General features: G+C 46.1%; 1 protein-coding gene across 1 annotated transcript in view; it reads left to right on the forward strand.

The window, feature by feature from the left end:
* The window catches only part of WDR41 (WD repeat domain 41), a 579210-nt gene that overhangs the window by 326921 nt on the left and 233377 nt on the right, over nucleotides 1–18912 (forward strand). The window contains exons 7-8 of the mRNA XM_069627429.1: nucleotides 7701–7763; nucleotides 18307–18417. Of these exons, the coding sequence (XP_069483530.1) occupies nucleotides 7701–7763; nucleotides 18307–18417 (174 nt within the window). The remainder of the gene's footprint in view (nucleotides 1–7700; nucleotides 7764–18306; nucleotides 18418–18912) is intronic.

Below are 18912 nucleotides of genomic sequence, written 5' to 3' on the forward strand. Positions count from 1 at the left end.
CAGCAGTTCTCATCCTCGGTTGGCATTAGCTTGCACCGATTGCATGTGCACCAGGTGGAAACACCGTCGATGCGACTAGGTCCAGACTCTTCAGTTGTTGAATCGTCCTCCCAACTGCCGTCCGAAGACCCATCGTTTTCGCGTGTTTCCCTTTCCAGTAGTTCCTCCTCGGTATACTCGGGCTCGTACATGTAGGGCATTATTGTAGCATTGTGTGTTAAACAAACTAAAAGGTAGCTGACCAGAGCACAGAAACGAGTCACAGAATACTCAAAGTAACACAGAGAGAGGAATGGAATCGAAAATCTGCTGCTGTGTGTTGTGAAACGGTCTGTTTATACTTATTGAGGAAAGAGGCGTCCTGCCATTTCCATGGCGACACGTCATTAGCTGAAGCGGAGCTAATGTTGACACGAGACGTGCTTTGGCGTTGTGAAATGGGCGGTACGCGCCTGCTGATGACAGGCTCAGGGGCGGGGGATATGATTTAGTGCCGCAAAAGCAGGTCAGCCAGGACGATGGGGGAAATGATAGGATTATCACAAAATGGCAGCTCCCTGATGCCTGTTTTCGCGTGCGTTTAATGGACGAAAACTCGGGTAAGGTCCATAAGAAATTTTTCTAAAATCGAGCGACTTAGGCTTAAAAACACATGGCAGAACCGTAGGGGCAATAAAAAATTTTGACCGAACCATTCCTTTAATGAAAAATATCCCACTAGAAAAGCAAAAAGTTCTGGAGTTGAACAGGAAAGGAAGATTTACCAGCTCTGTGGAAATCGTACCTAACAATCCTCAGCCAACTAACTAGAGGACTCTTCTTTACATGTCCTCATTCACCACAGTCATCACAAATTATTGTGCTTTGTAGTGGCAGGCCACTATTTTCAATTCAAGGTCCTCCCCTTTGGCCTCCACTCCGTTCCAAGGCTGTTTACTAGATGCCTTTCCCTGGTCGCTGCGCGCATCATTAAACCATGGATACACGTCTACCCATATCTGGACAATTGGTTGAACAGGGGGGGGGGGGTTCTCTCGAGCTAGCCCGGCAACAAATGGCAGCCACAAAAGCCTGTCTTACATCATTGGGCTTCTCTGTCAATTACGAGAAATCTTCCATGACACCTTCAGGGCAAATGCTGTTTCTAGGTTCACACCACGTCATCCACCGCCACCCCGTCTGCTGACGGGGGCAAGTATATCCTTTTCAAGGTTCAAGCGTTGTCCCGGTCCACACTCTCAGGTCTCACTTCGGCATGATGTCTTTGTACATCCCGCTAATCAATAATTGCAGGCTCCACGTGCACTCACTGCAGGACTTTCTGGATACCTGCTGGGATCAAGTCTTCGGCCATTGGGATGAGAAATTGTCCCACACGATTTCACAATCCCAACCCATCAAGTGACTGTGACGACGGATGCATCCATGGTAGGTTGGGGAGCCCACCGATCCAGTGTCCTTGCCTGAGGCCCCTGGTCAGTGAGTGAAACATTTCTCCAACCTTCTAGAGTTCAGATCAGTGTTCAATCATTCCTGCCGCATCTGAACAGAAAAGTGGTTCAGGTGTTCACGGACAATACCACTGTTAGGCAGAATCATGTGCACTGCTCTTAGGGACCACTAAACACAATTAAGACTACAGGTGGTGATACAAGTTTTACCTTTGGTATAAGCCTGTACTACTATGTCATAGTGCTAGCAGTGGCGGAGCAGCCAGGCTTATCTCAAGAGAATATGAGCAGTAGCAGCGATTACACAAAGGGACCACAATTACTGTGATTCAAGCAAACACTGACTCAAGGTTTCAGGTAGAAAAATATAAGTACATTTATTTTTAAACCATTCGTTATAAACACAACACTTCTATTAAACTTCAATAAAAATCACACGTTAAATATACTACAACTAACCAATTCACTTTGTACAGTAAGTCTCAAGGTAAGTACCCTGCGATCACTTTTTGACAGTTTGGTCTACTAAACAAACGCGTATCCGTGACATGAAATGCTACCGGGGCAACACCACACTTAGCACCTGAGCTACCCAGAGGGAGTTGGAGGCAAAAATCACAGGCAATATTCTGGTTAGGCAGGCAGAATCAAGAAACACTCGGAGACAGGAGTTCAAAAGTCAAAGGGCCGGAGCCAGGGTCGAAAGACACCGGGGCCAGTTGCCGAAGATCACACGGTCTAACAGTTCACGATTCAACAGAGCCAAAAGTACTTCGATATTGTCAATGTCCGGAAGCAAACGTTATAAGAAGGAGGGAACACAAGATCAAGCCTTGGAAATGAAGAATATAGATTCACCCAGTTTCCTCAACAGAACACAGTACCTTGTTCCAATGGTGCAGCTGGTACGCTGGCAGTTGTTCCTGTTGGTTTCCTGCAGACCCAAGGTTCCTGGAGCTTCATCGAGAAGGACGTCGTCTGAAGGGTGTCTGCACCACACAGGGATGAAGCTGGCAGCAGCGACACAGAATAAAAGGTGCGCTCCTTAAAAACAGGTGGTTATCCGGACCACTACAGCAGTGTGCAGTGATTTCGACCACAGAAGAGGATCCTCGGGCTGTAGAAGATGAGCTGGTTATCCCCACCAATCTCAAGGGAAGAAGACTCCGGACTGGATCTTCTGAGTCGTTGAAGGGCAGATAGCTCAGGACTGCAGCAGGGCTTCACCGGTACGGGGTAGTTGCAGCAGCTGTCGTTCTCTCCGCTTCTCTTCGGTTCCTTGTAGTTCCAGTGGCGACTCTCTGACTTCTAGCCCAAGAGACCTGCCTTTTATGCGAAAAACCCCCATTCACGCAGCGTGGCTGTCAATCACCCAGCAGGGGGGTTGTCCAGCCCAGACAACTACCCTGGCCAATCATGACAAAGTGCGACTTGGGTTTCCTAGGATACCCTGTGCAAGGGTTGACTACACCCCTCCCTCACATTCAGCCCAACTAGACACTCAGGCGCCTTGAGTAGGGCTTCTGGGCAGAAGCCCGCCAAAAGACAGTGAACAAAGAAGGCAAACCTAGTTTGCTGCGCAAAGTAAAACACAAGAAGGACTTTAACAAAAAGAAATGGCGAATAAACCCAACCGGAGCCAAAAGAAAGACAATTTGGTCAAGCGGGTTTATGTTCGAGGCTAATATAATAGCCAAGAACAGTACCACGTTTATCTAATATAATCGCAGTAGAAAAGTTAGGGTAGATGCCACTGCCACCAGCCAAGTCTAAATGTTAAAAGAGCAAAATCATGCTCTAGGAGGTACAGATAAAAAGGGATACGAGTTAACCCTTTCCAGTACTCCATGGAAGATGGGGTGTACTGGATCTGTGGTAGATTGACTAAGTAAAGTTAATGGTAACTTTACCCTTTTCTGGGGAACAGTAGTCGCCTCAGAAATGGAGTCGAGGGAAGTCTCAAAGACAACCCTGTGCCACCGCACGGAAGGTGCGGTGTGACACACACAAAGAAGGGGGCTACTGAAGTGGTGTACCAGAGTCCACAATCACAAAAACAGATGGAAACAGGTGTCCAGTCAAATGGTCGAAAACAAAGGATCGAATGACCATTTGATCGACAGTCAAATGATCGAAAAAAAGGTCGAATTTTTTTTATTTATTTATATATATTTTTTAGTTTGGGTTGGTAAAAAAATGTTTTTAATAAAGAAAACAAGGGGTTCGGGAGGAACCCCCCATATAAAAAAAAAAAAAAAATCGACCCTTTTTTTTCCATCATTTTACTGTCGATCAAAAGGCATTCAATCCTTTTGTTTTCGACCATATAACTGGCAACCATGGAAACACATAGCAAAACACAGGTAAGAGTGGGGGGAAAGCTCTCACTCTTACCAGGTGGAAAAAAATAAACTCCAGAAGTCCAGCAAAGCTGCTGGGGGACTCACTAGGTGAGGGAAAGTAGCCATGAATGAGAATTCTCCCTAACAACCACCATGATGATGTGCATCCGTAAACGGGCCGGCACCAGTTGTCGGATACTTTCGGCCGAGGCTCAATCTCTGTGGAAATGGGCTCTGGACCACTGAATGTTCGGATCCCCTTTCCACCTAAAAAGAATAGACAACTTGGTGTAAGAGTCTCTCAGCAGGGAACTCTGCTCCTGCCACAAATGGGAAGACACCAGAAGTAGACCTCTTTTGCCACGAAAGAATGCGCCAAATGCAACTAGTTCGCCAGCAGGTTCACCTCATTCATTTAGCCTGCCTGAGGTACCCCTTCACGTTTCCGTGGAACAGAAGATTCTTGCACACTTTTCCACCGTTTCCACTGCCACACTGCCAAACAGCAGCCATGCAGACTGATCCTTGTGGCACCAGCTTGCCCGAGGCACTTCTGGTTCTCTGAGTTTCTAGCCCTTTCATCGACCGCCGCACATCAGGCTTCGGCCAGTGATGAATCTTCTGTCCAGGAACATGAGGGTGATCCTCCACCATGACCCGTCCTTGCTCATTTCCACAGCCTGGCTCCTCCATCCTTAGAATTTGAGCACATCATCATACCCCAGGACTGCAGGGATGACCTTGCCAAGACATGGGCCCCAGCTACCATCCCTCGTTACACCAAAAAATTGAAGCGGTTTACTATTTGGTGCTCCAGTCACAGGGTAGATCCTCTTAAATTCCACCCACAACAGATCCTACCATATTTGCTCTCCCTGGCTACCAGTGGTCTTACCCACTCTTCCATCCAGGTTAATCTTTCAACCACTTTCTCCTTCAGCTTCACACACACTCCAATATCCCCTTCACTATGGTCACATAGGCTGGTGAAGGAATTCATAAAGGGACTCTTTCAGATGTTACCCTGCTCTGCCCCCATTGCACAAACCTGAACATTCTTGGGAGCTGAATGTCGTTTTGCCCAGAATGATGTTTTGAGGCAGGTGGGGGGTGGGCTCTTTGAGCAGATGCATTAAAAGACTTAGGACTACAGGTGTTTGGCAGTAAACCCACTTGGTAGCCGTCTGTACCACACAGATTCACTTGGTAGCTGTGGCTGAGCAGTCAGACTTCCCTCAAGAAGAGTTAGGCAGTATACAGAGTATTCACAATAGGTCAAGAGAACACAATAGAACAAGTAAACACTGACCAGGGCGTGGTGTAAAAGAGATATAATTATTTATTTAAAACCACATCTAGAAAAACACACAGGCACTAATAGTAAGCAATTCAAAAACACGGTCACTAAAAGATATACACTCCCTTAAAAGAATATTAGACAAGTCTTAAGTAAAGCCCCACTTATTTTCAAACAGCGGTGAGCGCTTAACGTAGATGGCACTCTAATAGTTTGTTTTTAAAAAGGGAGAGAAAAGCAGAGAACAAGTTGAAACATATCCCAACACTTTTATCAGAACATAACAAGAGAGGAAGGCAAAGTAAAACCGTGAAGTTAGAGTTCAAGAGGCCGGACCCACTTTCGGAGGATCCAAACGAAATGTGTCCAAGGTCACACGGTTGCAGTGCACGAAAGTCTTGTAAAGGTTCAAAAAGGAGTTGGACCAAAGAAAGGGACCAGTTAGAGGGTCAAGGCGGCCAGCCCAGTCCAGAAGGTTAAGGAGTTATTACCTTGTAGCAATCTTTAGAAAGGGAGGCCTGGCGGACACGGCACCTTAAAGTGGTGAGAACGCTCCAGCGGGGGCAGTTGTTCCTGGCAGCGGATGCAAGTCGGTGCTTCGTCTGGGGGAAGAAAGGATCTTGTCGTGGAGGAAGACAGGAGTCCGTTGCACTGCCAGGGAAGAAACCAGCCGTGGAGTTTCTCAGGTACAAGGAGCAGTCCGGTGATTCGCGTTTCAGTGTTGAGTGGCTATCCGGCTGCCGGGGTGCTTGGCACGGGCAATTCGACCACAAACCGGGCTGGGGTGCGAAGAAAGAAAGGTAAACTGGTTGTGCCCACCAGTCAGGGGAAGAAGCCTCTCCAGCCGGGAGATCTTCTCTGTCGTCAGGAAGTGGTGAGTCGGTTCTGCAGGGCTCCACCGGTGGTGTCGTCGTGGTAGGTCGGCTCACCTTCTCCCTCGTCGGATTCTCAGGTCCTGTGGCGACTTCTGAAGTTCCAGTCCCCAAAGCCCTGCTTTTATGCAGAAAACCCCCATTCACTCAGCCTAGCTGTCACTCAAACATAAGTGGTGAGCCGGCCGGCTCACCACTTGGGCCAATCGCACAAGAGTGCGACTTGAGTTACCAAGGTAACTCAGTCCAGGGTGCCTAAACCCCCTCCCACACACCCTGTGGTACCCAGACAGAGTGGCACCACTTTTGGAGGCTTCTGTGGAGAAGCCCGCCAAAAAGTGGAACAAAGAGCTCGACTTGGGTTGGAGTCACAGAAGAGAACACAAACGCCATTTTAGAATCGAGTCTTGGCAAAAAATACCAACCGGAGAATTAATATTAATTAAATAAACCGGCGGTATGTTCGAGGCTATGAGAATTAAATAATTAAAGTTGGTAGCCTCGAACAATGGGAAAATCCGATAGGAAAATATTCGCGGTCGGATATAAAAAGTAGTTTCCACTACCACTAGCCAAAACTCGATCAGGGGGGACGAAGACGTGCCCCCTCGACTAACAGACCCCGGGGCAATCGAATTGCCCGACCAGTACGTCCACAATATGATGGTTTGTACTGGTTTCTGTTAATAATTTGGGACTAGTAAAGCCAATGGTGACTTTACATGCCCTGGGAGACAGTATTCAGTCCCAGGGTATGGAGTCTATGGTGGGGGGTCACTATGGTACCCCTGTGTTACTGCACGGAGGGTGCTGTGTAACACACATAATAAAAACACATGAGACCCTATGGAGTAAAGGACCCCATAGCCCATAAAACACATTACCAGTCAAAGGAATACCATAAATCATGTCCAAGAGTGGGAGAAAAAAAGAGTCTCACTCTTGGCAGGAGGAAAAAAAACTCCAGAAACCCAGCAAAGCTGCTGGGGGACTCACTAGGTTAGGAAATTCAGCCTAAAGAGAGAATTCTCCCTAACGGTTGTATCTTGGAACACAGTGTTCCTGGTGGTGATAACCTTATCCAGAAGAGGGGGCGAAATTCATGTGCTCTCTTCGGAACCGCCTTACCTGGCCGCCTTGCGCTCTCCTCCTTCTCCTGCTAAACACTCTATTCACTCCCTCAATGTTATGAGGGCTCTGAAAAATCACATTGATCTAAGCATACATTTTCGACAGTCCTTGCAGCGGTTTGTTGCTTTTGTTCCAGCAGCCACTGGGAAAGCTAAGGCTTCAATTTCAAGATGCTTCTCAACTTGTATTTTAATCTGCTATCAACTTGCTCACAGGCCACTTCTGAGTCATTCCCAAGCAAACTCCACGTGGCCAGTTTCGCCCCACCGTCGCTATCCTGGTAGGGTTGCCTCTGGCAGAAATCTGTAGAGCAGCCATGTGGAGGTCTACTTGCACTTTTAGTGCATCAAAAGGAATTCTGCATGGGTTGGACAAGCAATCCTTCATTCTCTGTTTGTCTAAGGTAAGCCTTTGTCATCCTCCAATTTTTACAACATGTTGATGCATGTCATGCTTTGTACTGCTTTGTAATTATTCCAACAGCATATGAATCTATGAAAGATCCAGTGCTGGAAAAATAGGTTACTTAACTGTAACTATGGTTGTTAACTATGCATGAACAGTCCATATTTTGTCACTTATTTTCTTCTTTTTTTCCTTTTGTTAGGAATCAGTGCTTTGGTTGAGTTACCCAAAAACTGTGTTGCTGCAGCAGTAGGAACAGATCTGGGTAAGTCGTCCCAATTCTTATTTCAAATGCCAGGAACTAAGAATGTGTGAGGTATTCAGTGTTGGAGATCTTCCTGTAATATGTGTAGTGCAGAGAAAGAACTCTTGTATTAATATTTATTAAAGAAAAGTGAAGACTTCTCACAAATGCTGTACATGAGAATACCACCGTGCCTGGCGCAGGATGCTTGTCAAAAGAACACATTGAAACATGATTAGGCTAAAATCCAGCTGTTGTGGGGGAGGGGGCGGGGTAAAATTAGGAGATGTTCTCTGCATCTCCCTTCAGGATTATGAGGAGATAGAGATATTTTTTGATCTGGGGCAAGGACATTTTAGGGAAAGTGGGCAAAGAGAGCTAAAGAACAGAATTGTGATGCAGCCCAGGGGTGGAGAAAGGGAGTATAGATTCCAGTAAGCGCTGGATCAAAGGCTGCAAGTATCCAGTGAACCGAAGAAAGGAAGTAGGCCTTGTATTAATTTGAAGACCAAGACAAAAATATGCAAATTAATCTGTGTTACATGCAGAGCCAGTCAAAGTAGATTCTGAGCAGAGGGAGAAGAGGAATAGGGGAGTTTTATGCAGGGGTTGAGTAGCAACAACCAGAATTCATAATGGGGCAGGGGGGTGAGTAGAGGGGAAGCCAATTTAATAGGGTTGATCAATAGTCATGGTGGCCGAGAACTAGGTTTGAAATGGGATTTGGTTGAGTGGTAGGTTAGAAGGTGTCAGGTTGTCCTGGTGTTAATGATATTCAGACTGCCAGCATCAGCATTTGAGTTTTGAATTGATGGCGTTTTAGCTAATGTTTGTGGAGAACCCAACAGTTACAGGCTTTGAAAGACAATGGGTCATGTGGAAAAGAGATGGGTGAGGGAAAGAGTAATGGAGTTAGGTGAGCGCAGAGGGAGAGTACTTCAGTATCATAAGAATTATGCGAGTGTTATTTATGTTGAGTTTGTGTGTAGTTTGGCTAGCCCATGGGCACGTATAGTACAAGGGATGTGTGCAGGAGTGTGTAGTCTCAAAGTTTTTCTTGGTTGTTAATCTTCACGATTCTAACTGTGACGTATGGCTAATCTTCACAATTCTATGTATATGTGAGGCAAGGCCAATCTTCATAAATCTATCTAAATGTGACACTTGGCTAATCTTCGCAATTCTATCGAAATGTGACACATGGCTAATCTTCACAATTGTACCTACATGTGGCGCATGGCTAATCTTCACAATGTCATTTCCTGCCCCCACAATACAATTGGATGCAACACATTTTATTTCCCCCCGCAAACTGCATCTAAATCCTGCATGATGTCTGCCCCCTAGTATACATGTAGGTGTAACACATTTCCTTCCACAATTCAGTACAATTTATGAAGTGTATCACAATGGCGAACTATGGCGGTTAGCACAGTCAACTCGGAGGCTAACTATAGTAGTAGTAGTAGTAGTGTAAGAGTAGCTGGGTTTCTGGAGCGCAGTAATGGTTGTGCTTCCTGCCTGTATCACCCTACGATGGCTAGTTATAGGCTGTGGCAACGTCCAACACAAATTACCTATGTGCAGAACACAATGACTAACTATGGGGTGCAGCATAACCAGGCTATACCAACAGTTTGGGTGTGAAGTAAGTTAACCATGCAGAATTAAGGCTCCATCTAGAGTATAGCTATCTTAAACACTTTGAGTGCCAACATGGCTACCTTACACAATTAAGCTAGATGATAATGGGTAATAAGAGGGTGTGGATTTACTGGAGTGGAGTAATGGCTGTACTGCCCACCCACATTACAGTTAACGTATCCGTCGCTGTAGGTTGTCTGAGTCAGGCGTCCCAGGTGAACACGGGCAAACACAGAGTGGAGCTGCGCAGATGGTAGCTGCCCTTTGCCTTGTGACCCTCAGACTGTGGCAGCCCAGGCAAGCCTACCCCGGAAGGGCCTCTGAAATGCTGCTGTTCCAGTCACGGGCGGAACAGACGAATGAGAAACAGAAGGATGAGCAGGGAGGGTCCGAGGATGGATGAAGATGAATGGAAGAAGGCAGAGAGGAACTGGGAGAGATGGCCGCCAGGATAGAGGTAAAGAGACGCCCAATTGCGAGAGCTAATTGCTGAGCGGTTGGGTGATGGAAGAAAAAAGCCAGAAACAAACAAAGGACTACAGCACGAAGGCGAGCCATGCCAGGTGTTGAGCAGATAAAAAATGGGGTTGAGGGACAAAGGAAACACAAAATAAATCCCTCAGAAAACCAGATACTAGCTCAGAAAAACAATTGCAAAATGCACACAAATCCTTTCAAAGGGCACTCAAAAACAAACCAAAAACGGATCACAATGATATGATATATGATATGATATGGTATTTATAACGTGCCTATACACAAATTTTTCAAGGCGTGACACAGCAAGGGGGGGTGAAACAGAGGGAAGACCGAGACAACGATCTTACTAGGCCAGGTGACATTGAGATTGCGCAAGTGCAGGGGTTGGGGGGAGAGAACTGCGGGGGGATAGGGGAGGGGGCAGCGCAATACAAAGAATAACAGTAAAATAAATATACAATAACAAGGTGCAGCCAGATAATGGCAAGTGCAGTTTAAGTGCAGACATCCGGTGTCAAGTGCTAGTAGGGGGCTGTAGGGATACAGAAACAGCCCCCGAGTGCAAGGGTTGCCAGGGGGCAGTACAGTTGTGCAACAGGTGGGGTAGGGGGGGGACCTGGTCCCGAGATCAGAGGGTAGCCAGGTAACCAGTGCAGTTTCGGTTTCAGCCAGGCGTTCAGCAGGGGAGAGTAGGAGAGAAAGCAGAAGCAAAGAGAAGGGTCTTGAGTTGCTTCCGGAACTGGAGATGGTTCTCCTCAAGTTTCAGAGAGGCAGGGAGGCTGTTCAAGAGGGAGGCCTCAGCCAAAGAAAGAGATCTACCACCAACTCGCTGCTTGGAGAAGCGACTGATCCCGAGGGAGTTGGAGGCGGATGAGAGAAGAGCTTGAGAAGGAAGATATTTAGGAAGAGAAAGTTGAAGGTATTGAGGCCCAAGCCCCAGAAGGCCTTATGGACAATGCAGAGGGTTTTGAACTTAATCCTCGCCACCATTGGGAGCAAGTGCAGAAATTTCAGTCCTGGAGAGATACGATCCCTGGGCTTGCGGCCAAGGAAAAGTCTCGCAGTCCTGTTTTGGATGAGTTGCAGAGGGCGGAGAGTAGAGGCAGGCAGATATAAAAAGAGGCTGTTGCAGTAGTCCAGCCTAGAGAAAACCAGAGCTCTGGAGACAGTGAGCTTCTGAGGCAAGGAGAGGAAAGGAAGAATACGTCTGAGGTGGTGCAGCTGGTAGTGTGACTTCTTAGACAAGTCAGAAATATGAGGAGAGACGGGGAGTGTGGAGACTAAGATGACTCCAAGGTTTTTAGCCTCACAGGTGGGAGCAGGAAGAGGGCCAAGAGAGGCCGGCCAGAGAGTGACAAGAAAGGAGGGAGCAGGTGTGCTGATGAGGAGAATCTCGGTTTTACTGGCATTAAGGCAGAGATCATTGGTGGCACACCAATCCTGGATAGCAGTCAGCCAGTCGGAGATGAGAGAAGGAGAAGAGGTGACGGAAGGGAGCATAAATGATTAGAGTGTCATCCGCAGAGCACTGAAAGTTGGGGCAGAGAGCGTCAATGCGGTGGGCAAGAGGTGCCAGGTATTGGTTGAACAGCCAGGGAGAGAGGTTAGACCCCTGGGGAACACCACAGGTAGAGATAGAGGAGAGGAAGGACCCAAGTTGGACCTGGGAGTGTCGATCGGAGAGGAAAGAAGTCAGCCAAGCCAAGGCCTGATCGGTGATAGCCAGGTTATCACGGAGACGGTTGAGCAGGATGGCATGGTTGACCGTGTCAAAGGTAGAAGAGAGATGAAGTAGGATGAGGGTGCAGGGGGTGTTGGAATCGAGGTTGGAGAGCAGGTCTTCACAGATGTTCAGGAGAGCAGTTTCCCTACTTCTGGCAGCTCTGAAGCCAGATTGATGGTCATGGAGACAAACAACAGATTCAGTGTGAAGATTAAGCTGGGAGACGGACAGCTTTTCCAGGAGTTTGCCCAGGAAAGTAGTGATGGAGATTGGGCAATAGTTAGCCGAGCAGGACTGGTCAGCAAAGGGTTTCTTAAGGGAGTGCTTCAAGGGGGAAGGGAAGGCTCGAGTGGCGAAGGAGTGGTTGCAGAAGTCAGCCAGAGCAGGAGCCAGGGTGTCAATGTGGTCCTTGATGGTTTTGGAGGAACAGGGTTGAACCTGTTTTGACAAGACTTCCATAGATCGGACTTGTATAGAAACCTTCTCTGGTGAGAACAGGGGAAAGGCAGAGAAGGGGAGAGGAAGGGTGGCCACAGAAGGGCCAGAGGAAGAGCAGGGAGTAGAGGGAGGAGAGGAAAAGAGAGAGGACAGGATGTCATGAGTTTGAGATTAAATGAGAAGCCAGGGCCTGCAGAGGGCCTGTGAAGGGTACACGAGTCAGAGGCTGCAGCAGGATTGGCCAGCTCCTTGCAGGTTTTAAAGAGTTCAGCCGAGTTGTTGGATGCCGCAGAGACGCAAGCTTGGATGAGGGCTCTCTTCTTGGTGCGGACAGAGAGCCGGTATTGCATTTGGAGCAGGCGGCAGGCCAGTTTGTCAGAGGATGTACAGGAAGTACGCCATTTCCTCTCAGCCGCCCTGCACTTGCGTTTAAGGGTGACGAGGTCTGAGTCGTACCAGGAGTTGCACTCGGCTCAGGGCTTCAAGCGGATCCTCATGACAGGGGCAAGAACATCAAACGTATCAGATATAGCAGAGTGGAGCATAGAAAGGGCTGTGTCAGGGTGTGAGTCAGCAGAAAGGGGTGCAGGGTTGAGAAATTGAGGGCAAAAGCCTCAATTGACACACGCTTCATGGGTCGGATATCCGAGAAGGTAGGTGGCAGTGCTGGAGTTTGCTTGGCCTGAGGGGTGGAGAGAGTGAATTAGGAGGAAAGGAGAAAGTGATCACTCCAGGAGAGAGGAGTGGTGAGAGGGATGGAGAGGGGAAGGTCTTATATTCCCTCAAGCAAGACTCAATATGTCTGTTGCAGCAATGGTTAGCATTCCAGTGGTCTTAAGAAATAGGCGAGTGGAACGATAACATAGTAGTCCTACAAAGAATACTATCGACACACAAGTGGTGGACAAAAGAAATGGTTATATGTCATCTTACCTAGTTGCCTAGTTTAGAGTTAAATGTTGATCTGTGCAGGTCCAGGTTAGTCATCTCCATCTGAACTAATGGATTTGAAATCTGTATCTTGGAAAACTGCTTTCCTAGCAGGAGTAATATCAGTGCGCATGTTTAGTGAGATAATTGCTCTGTGGCTAAGCAAATATAAAGTGACAAAATGACGCCAAGGACACAACCTAGGTTTCATCCTAAAGTGGTCTCGGAGTTCACCTGAACCAACAGGTTCTCCAATGTTGCAGCAAACAGGCAGGGGTAACAGGACTTATCACAACAAGGATGTACAGAGCTCCTGGTGAACACCCATTTAAAAGAAGTTTACAAGGCTGAGTTCTTCGTGGCTGTTCTCAAACCATTATTGCCTGGACAAATATGCAAGAACAGATACCTTGATGAGTAGCGAGACTTGAAATCTCTTCAAGTGACGGCAGCCTCTGCATCCTCCTCAAGTACAGCATTCTTGCCACTTGGTTTTATTCAAACAGGAATGATAATCTATAAAGATCCATTGCTGGGGAAAGTAGGGCTACTTAGCTGTAAATACTGTTCTTTAGCATTGGTATCATTTTTGCATCTACATGCGATCTTCCCCAGAGTTTTTATGGTCTATGTCAAAACATTCTTCTAATCTGTGGTGTTTGGGTGCTACGGCGGGTGTTGGGGCTCAGCAGTGCTGGTGCATGGGGGAAAACAAGTTCTCATAGCCTTTGATATGAGCTCAAATGTAGAGCTTTTACCTGATTCTGCAAAGAGATTCCCTCTACGACATCAGGGAATATTCATGCAAGCATGCAAATCTACCAAAAAATACCAAAGATGATTAACTATATTTACAGGTAAGTAACCTTATTTTACACATTCATAGTAAATCTTGTAACTGGTATCTCATGACTGCCACCTTCCAGACAGCCCACCAACCTATTCTCACTCCTGTCATGGTGTAATAAGATACTCTGCAGAGTATGAGCAGGGTGAAAAGGACTGGTTGGAAAAAGGAAGCAACCAAAAACCCAACTGTGGGCCAAGCTGCACATGTCAGAGGATCAGAATTCCTTTAGCTGTTAGAGCATTTCTACCTGCTAAATAAAAATTGTGTGCTTCTTATACCATGGTACTGATGTCCCACGCTGCTGGAAGATCAGTTATATTGACTACTAGTACAAGAGTCAGTAACTTGTGTGAGCGCACTACTCAAACATGAGTGTATACTGATTGCCTTATGTTAAACTGTTTGTTTTATGTATGACTTTGTATAGACGTCGCTTGACTGCCAGTATCTAGATTGCATGGCCGTAGATAATTCTCAATTCTACCTTTGTCAGTTCAAGTTGACTCTGCCTTTCGTGTTCACATTTATGTGGAATCTTTAAAGATAAAAAGTGTCTATTTCTCAATAACATTATTGTTACTTAGTACAACTACTCTTGCCTTGATTCTGGGGGTGTATGGCTGCAAGAGGGGCTTCGGTTTACAGATTGACTGGAATGACTGTTTCCTACTGCACATGACAGTGGCGTTGTCCCACCATATTGTACTCTGCACCTGAGCTGCATTTCTTTCAAAGCCTGCCCATTACATCGCCCTGTCGAGCCACAGCATGTTTGAACTGATTTTAAAGTGGCCTGCCATTTTTGAATGACAAAATCGGCATCATTTTCTGGCTCCATGAAGATCTGCAGGCAGCTTGTGTTTTTGACTTTATTCTGAGATGAAAAGCTTTGATAAAGGACTTCTGGGGAGCTCTGTGGGAAGTAATTTGGTGAAGGGTCTCGCTCTAGCGAACATAAAAACACATTAACTGGCACATATCTGTTGTATGCAGACCGGAAGGAATCAGAAATAGACATAGCCAACCCTGGAAAACGGAGAACCAGTCTTTGGCCAAACTGCTCCAGGAAAGTATAACCAAGATGTCTCTCAACAACCTTGACGACTGCCACCCCTTCCTCCTGGCTCTACCAGACCTCTGGACTGCTTTTGACACAGTAGACCACCCTACGGACACCCTACATTGGTGCATGGGATCAGCAACATTGCCCTATGCTGGTTCAAATCATACCTCGCCAATGCCAGCAGTTTATTCAGATGGATTCCTCTAGATCGCCAATACTACCAGACAGCTGTGGAGTCCTGCAGGATTCCATCCTCTCCAGTGATTTTCAATCTATACATGGAGTCGCTGGGAGCCCTCCGAGCCACATGCAACATCCACAAATACACTGACGACAAACGGCTATACCTCAAGATCGACTCCATCAAGGACATCCAGGGCCTCAAGACAATGCCTCTCGCTGAGTCTTGGATGTCCAGTGCATACTTGAAGCTCAATCCCTCGAAGACAGAATTCCTACTCCCCACCAACAACACCTGACCACAAAGACATACAAGCCTGGCTATTAACCATGAACTCTGAGGGCTTGACAGCCGAGCTCACCTTCTGCGCCAAGTCCCTCACGTTCCACATCGACTAAAACCTCTCCTTCAAGACATACATGGTTAAGAAAACTCAGCCAACTTGGTATCAGCTTTCACTCATGTGGAAACTCAAGCCCTTCCTCCCTCTGGACAGCCTTAGATCCTCCATTGAAGCACTGGTCATTTCCCACCTGGATGGGGGCAATGCACTCCTCGAAGGCCTTGCTTCGTCTTCACTTGCGTCCCCGAGAAGTGCTCTACACACCGTCGCATGTCTCATCAAGAGTCTACGCAGATGCGACCACATCACCTCAGCCCTCCCTGACCTTCACAGGCTCCCACTGCATGCACAAACCCCCTTCAAGTCTTGCTGCATCATCTATAAGAAACACAGCATCTCCGGTGGACAGCACAACACCAGAATCCAGGACACGTGCAGACTTGAAATCCACTGCTACAAAAAGGAAAGGACCTGAAAACAAGCCTTCTCTGCCTACGTCCCAATGGTATGGAACCTCCTCCCCGTCAGAATCAGACTCACTCCTACAATTCAGAATTGAACTCGAGACCCATCTCTTCAAGGAATCGCTTCTCCTCTACATCTAGCTCATTGCGTTGCCCCTTGCGCCACTTGGCTTGCTAGACGATGTCCGGCCCTCTCTTCCCCGCAACTTAGTACAGCTGTACTCCTCTCTGTGCCCATCTGTATCTTACAGCCCCCCTGCTGTATATCTCTTCTGTTGTATACCTCTGCAAAGCGCTCTGTTGGTTCTCAAAGCTATGTCTGCCCTCAATAAATACCATAATAATAATAATAATAATAATAAAGATGGCTATCTGAGCTTTTTTAACCTCCACTCCTGGACCTGGCACCAAGGGCCAGAGGCTACGATTTCTGGAGTTTGTGGAGGAGTAGAGTATCAGTGGGCTAGTGAGACCAGTGGGGTCAGGTTTTGGGACACCTCGCAAGTGGGTTGAAGGCATGATAAGTGGAAGTGACACAGCAAATAGAGGGAAGATGTGAAGACTTAGAAGAGGCACGATATAGACAGCAACTGTAAAGTCTGATAGTCTTTTGAGGAGGAGGCAATCTGACTTTGCTTGGCCCAGACCCTAGTGGAATTCTTAGCCCTGGAGCCAGGTGTGGAAGATTGAGAGTCCAGGAGAGACCTTTTACCAAGAGGTAAGAGATGCTTGAGGCCCAACCCAGGAGCTGGGTAGGATCTTGCAAGCCCTGAAAAGGCATGACTGATATCTGGAGAGCAAAGCTGTGTGCTGTGAGAAGCCACTGACATAAATCCAAGGGAAGACCTGGGACAGAAGGAGAAGAAATAAAAGGACCAGGTCAAGAGGAAAAAGAGACCAAAGCATCAAAATGCCCGAGTGTGAGAATCCTGAAGCTGCATTATGGGAGACGTAGTGAATGTGCGAAATCATCCAACAGACATCGGGGAGAGGTCTTACATTGCATTATGGGAAATTAAGTGACTTACCAAGAATCTATCAATGAAAACCACCATTCTGACAATCATGATATTTCTAATAACTATAAAAGAAAGCTTGTAACTGGAATCTACACAAGTTTTTGTGAGCTTTTTTCAGCAGTTTGCCAAATTAGATGATGACCAGAGATCATATTAACTGTTGCAGAAGATTATTTTGAAAGGTCATGAAGATCAAAATAGATTGTTCCCATTTCTGTAAAGCATAAAAACACATTTTAAGGACAGGCCAGGTGGAGAGAAATATCAAACTTGGCTTGCTTAGGCTCTGGACGAATTCAGTATAAGAAGGGACAAAACATCCTGTGTTATAACAAGGACTGAGTTTTATTAAGAGGTAATTACATTAAAAGTGAAGATCATACTGCAAATAACGTGCACATTATGATGCTCTAGCTTTTTTTTTACAAGTTATCTATAGCTAATGCATCGTTCTATCTGTTTTGCGTGAATTGTAGCATTAAATATTTCTTCAAAAACCAGTTTTTTCTCATTAAAATCCAGAATTATAACAGTTTGATTGAGCTAAATGTTTTTCAGGTGCTATCCCCCTCCCCACCCATAAAGGTGTGACATAACAATCTCATACAGCTCATCATACTTCATATGCAACATTACACAATTCATCAAATCCAAAAATACAAAATACTAGCAGCCAACATATTTCCTGACTTTGATCTAATCCACCATGCTTTGCAGAAACAAAAAACTGCAAATGTAATTTTGCATAAGTGTAATGCATTAGTTGGAGCGAGTCTGATCCTTGAAGATGGGATGTAACATCATCTTCATTAGTATTTTTGAACAATTAAAAACTAAATGCAAGCTGGACTCCACTGCTGTGGGGCAGAATGGGCAAAATTTGGCCCAGCGGGGAGACCATCTGCAACCGGCAAGATGTTCAGTCTAAACTTTATATACAAAGCCGAGTTATGCTTTGGAACATTTTCTTTAAGTAATGTTCCATGGCAAGGTTAGTTTTGGATAATAGGAGTTCAGGTAGTCTGGAATTGTTCTCAGATTCCAATATCGGGGTCTCCAGATACAAAATGTTGAGCTTATTCTTAATAACCTTGATTGTCGCTTGCAAAGAAAGTGTTCTTATTTTTAAGCCATTTCCATGGCTTGCCACTGGGGCTTATGACGACGCCCCAGAGCATCTCTTTATAGGGTTTTGCAGTCTAATGGATTTGGTAGTCGTAACTAAAAAAAGAAAAGGCTTGCAATAACAATAAGTTCAAATTCATGACTCCCTTTTCTGTGAGAAGTGTGAACCCAGCATCTTCATTCCATCCCGTTCATACGTTGTTCTGTGGTAAACCTCAATTCATGCAATAGGGATTATTTATGGTGTCTCTTAAGAGTGCTATCATGTACTGCTCTAAAACGTTTGTCCTCTTTCTTTTCCCAGTCATTTTTAAGTTGATTGCCCCCACAGAAGATGAGAAGAATTGGGATGTCCATAAAATTAGATGTCTGTCTGATCACCGCGATAACATCCGCTCATTGATTAATGTTGACGGTAAGTTGGAATTATAGACGCACATTTAATCGCATGTCTTCTTAAGAGGGCAGTGCAGTGGCATCACTTTTAGGATATGTGTACAACTGTTATTTGGTCAATTATTTCTGAAGAATTTTTGATTTCTTGCATAATTGTAGCCCATATTTGTTGTAAAAGAAAAAATGCGAGCACATGTTTGATCCTGTAAGAAAAGCATGGTGAGATCCTTGTGGGGAAAGAACAGAACATAGACACCTTGATGTAGAAAATGTACTTCATTTGAAGAGCAGGGAGCAGGTGTTACACGAGTTGAAAAGTTTGAAGTGGTCAGATCTCATTCAACATGTTTGAGCGACAGAGTTGTTGAATCCTTGGATAGTTGCTTCTAAGGCATTCATAGAGATGAGATATGGTGCAGAACTTAGTGGTCCCAACAAAAGGGTTGCTGTTGACAATCATGACCTTCAGTCCTGGGCCCCCTCCTCATTTTTTCCCTTTACACTTCACCCTATT

Source organism: Ambystoma mexicanum, chromosome 6p (assembly GCF_040938575.1).
Source record: "Ambystoma mexicanum isolate Mex_15411 chromosome 6p, UKY_AmexF1_1, whole genome shotgun sequence".
Taxonomy (NCBI): Eukaryota; Metazoa; Chordata; class Amphibia; order Caudata; family Ambystomatidae; genus Ambystoma; species Ambystoma mexicanum.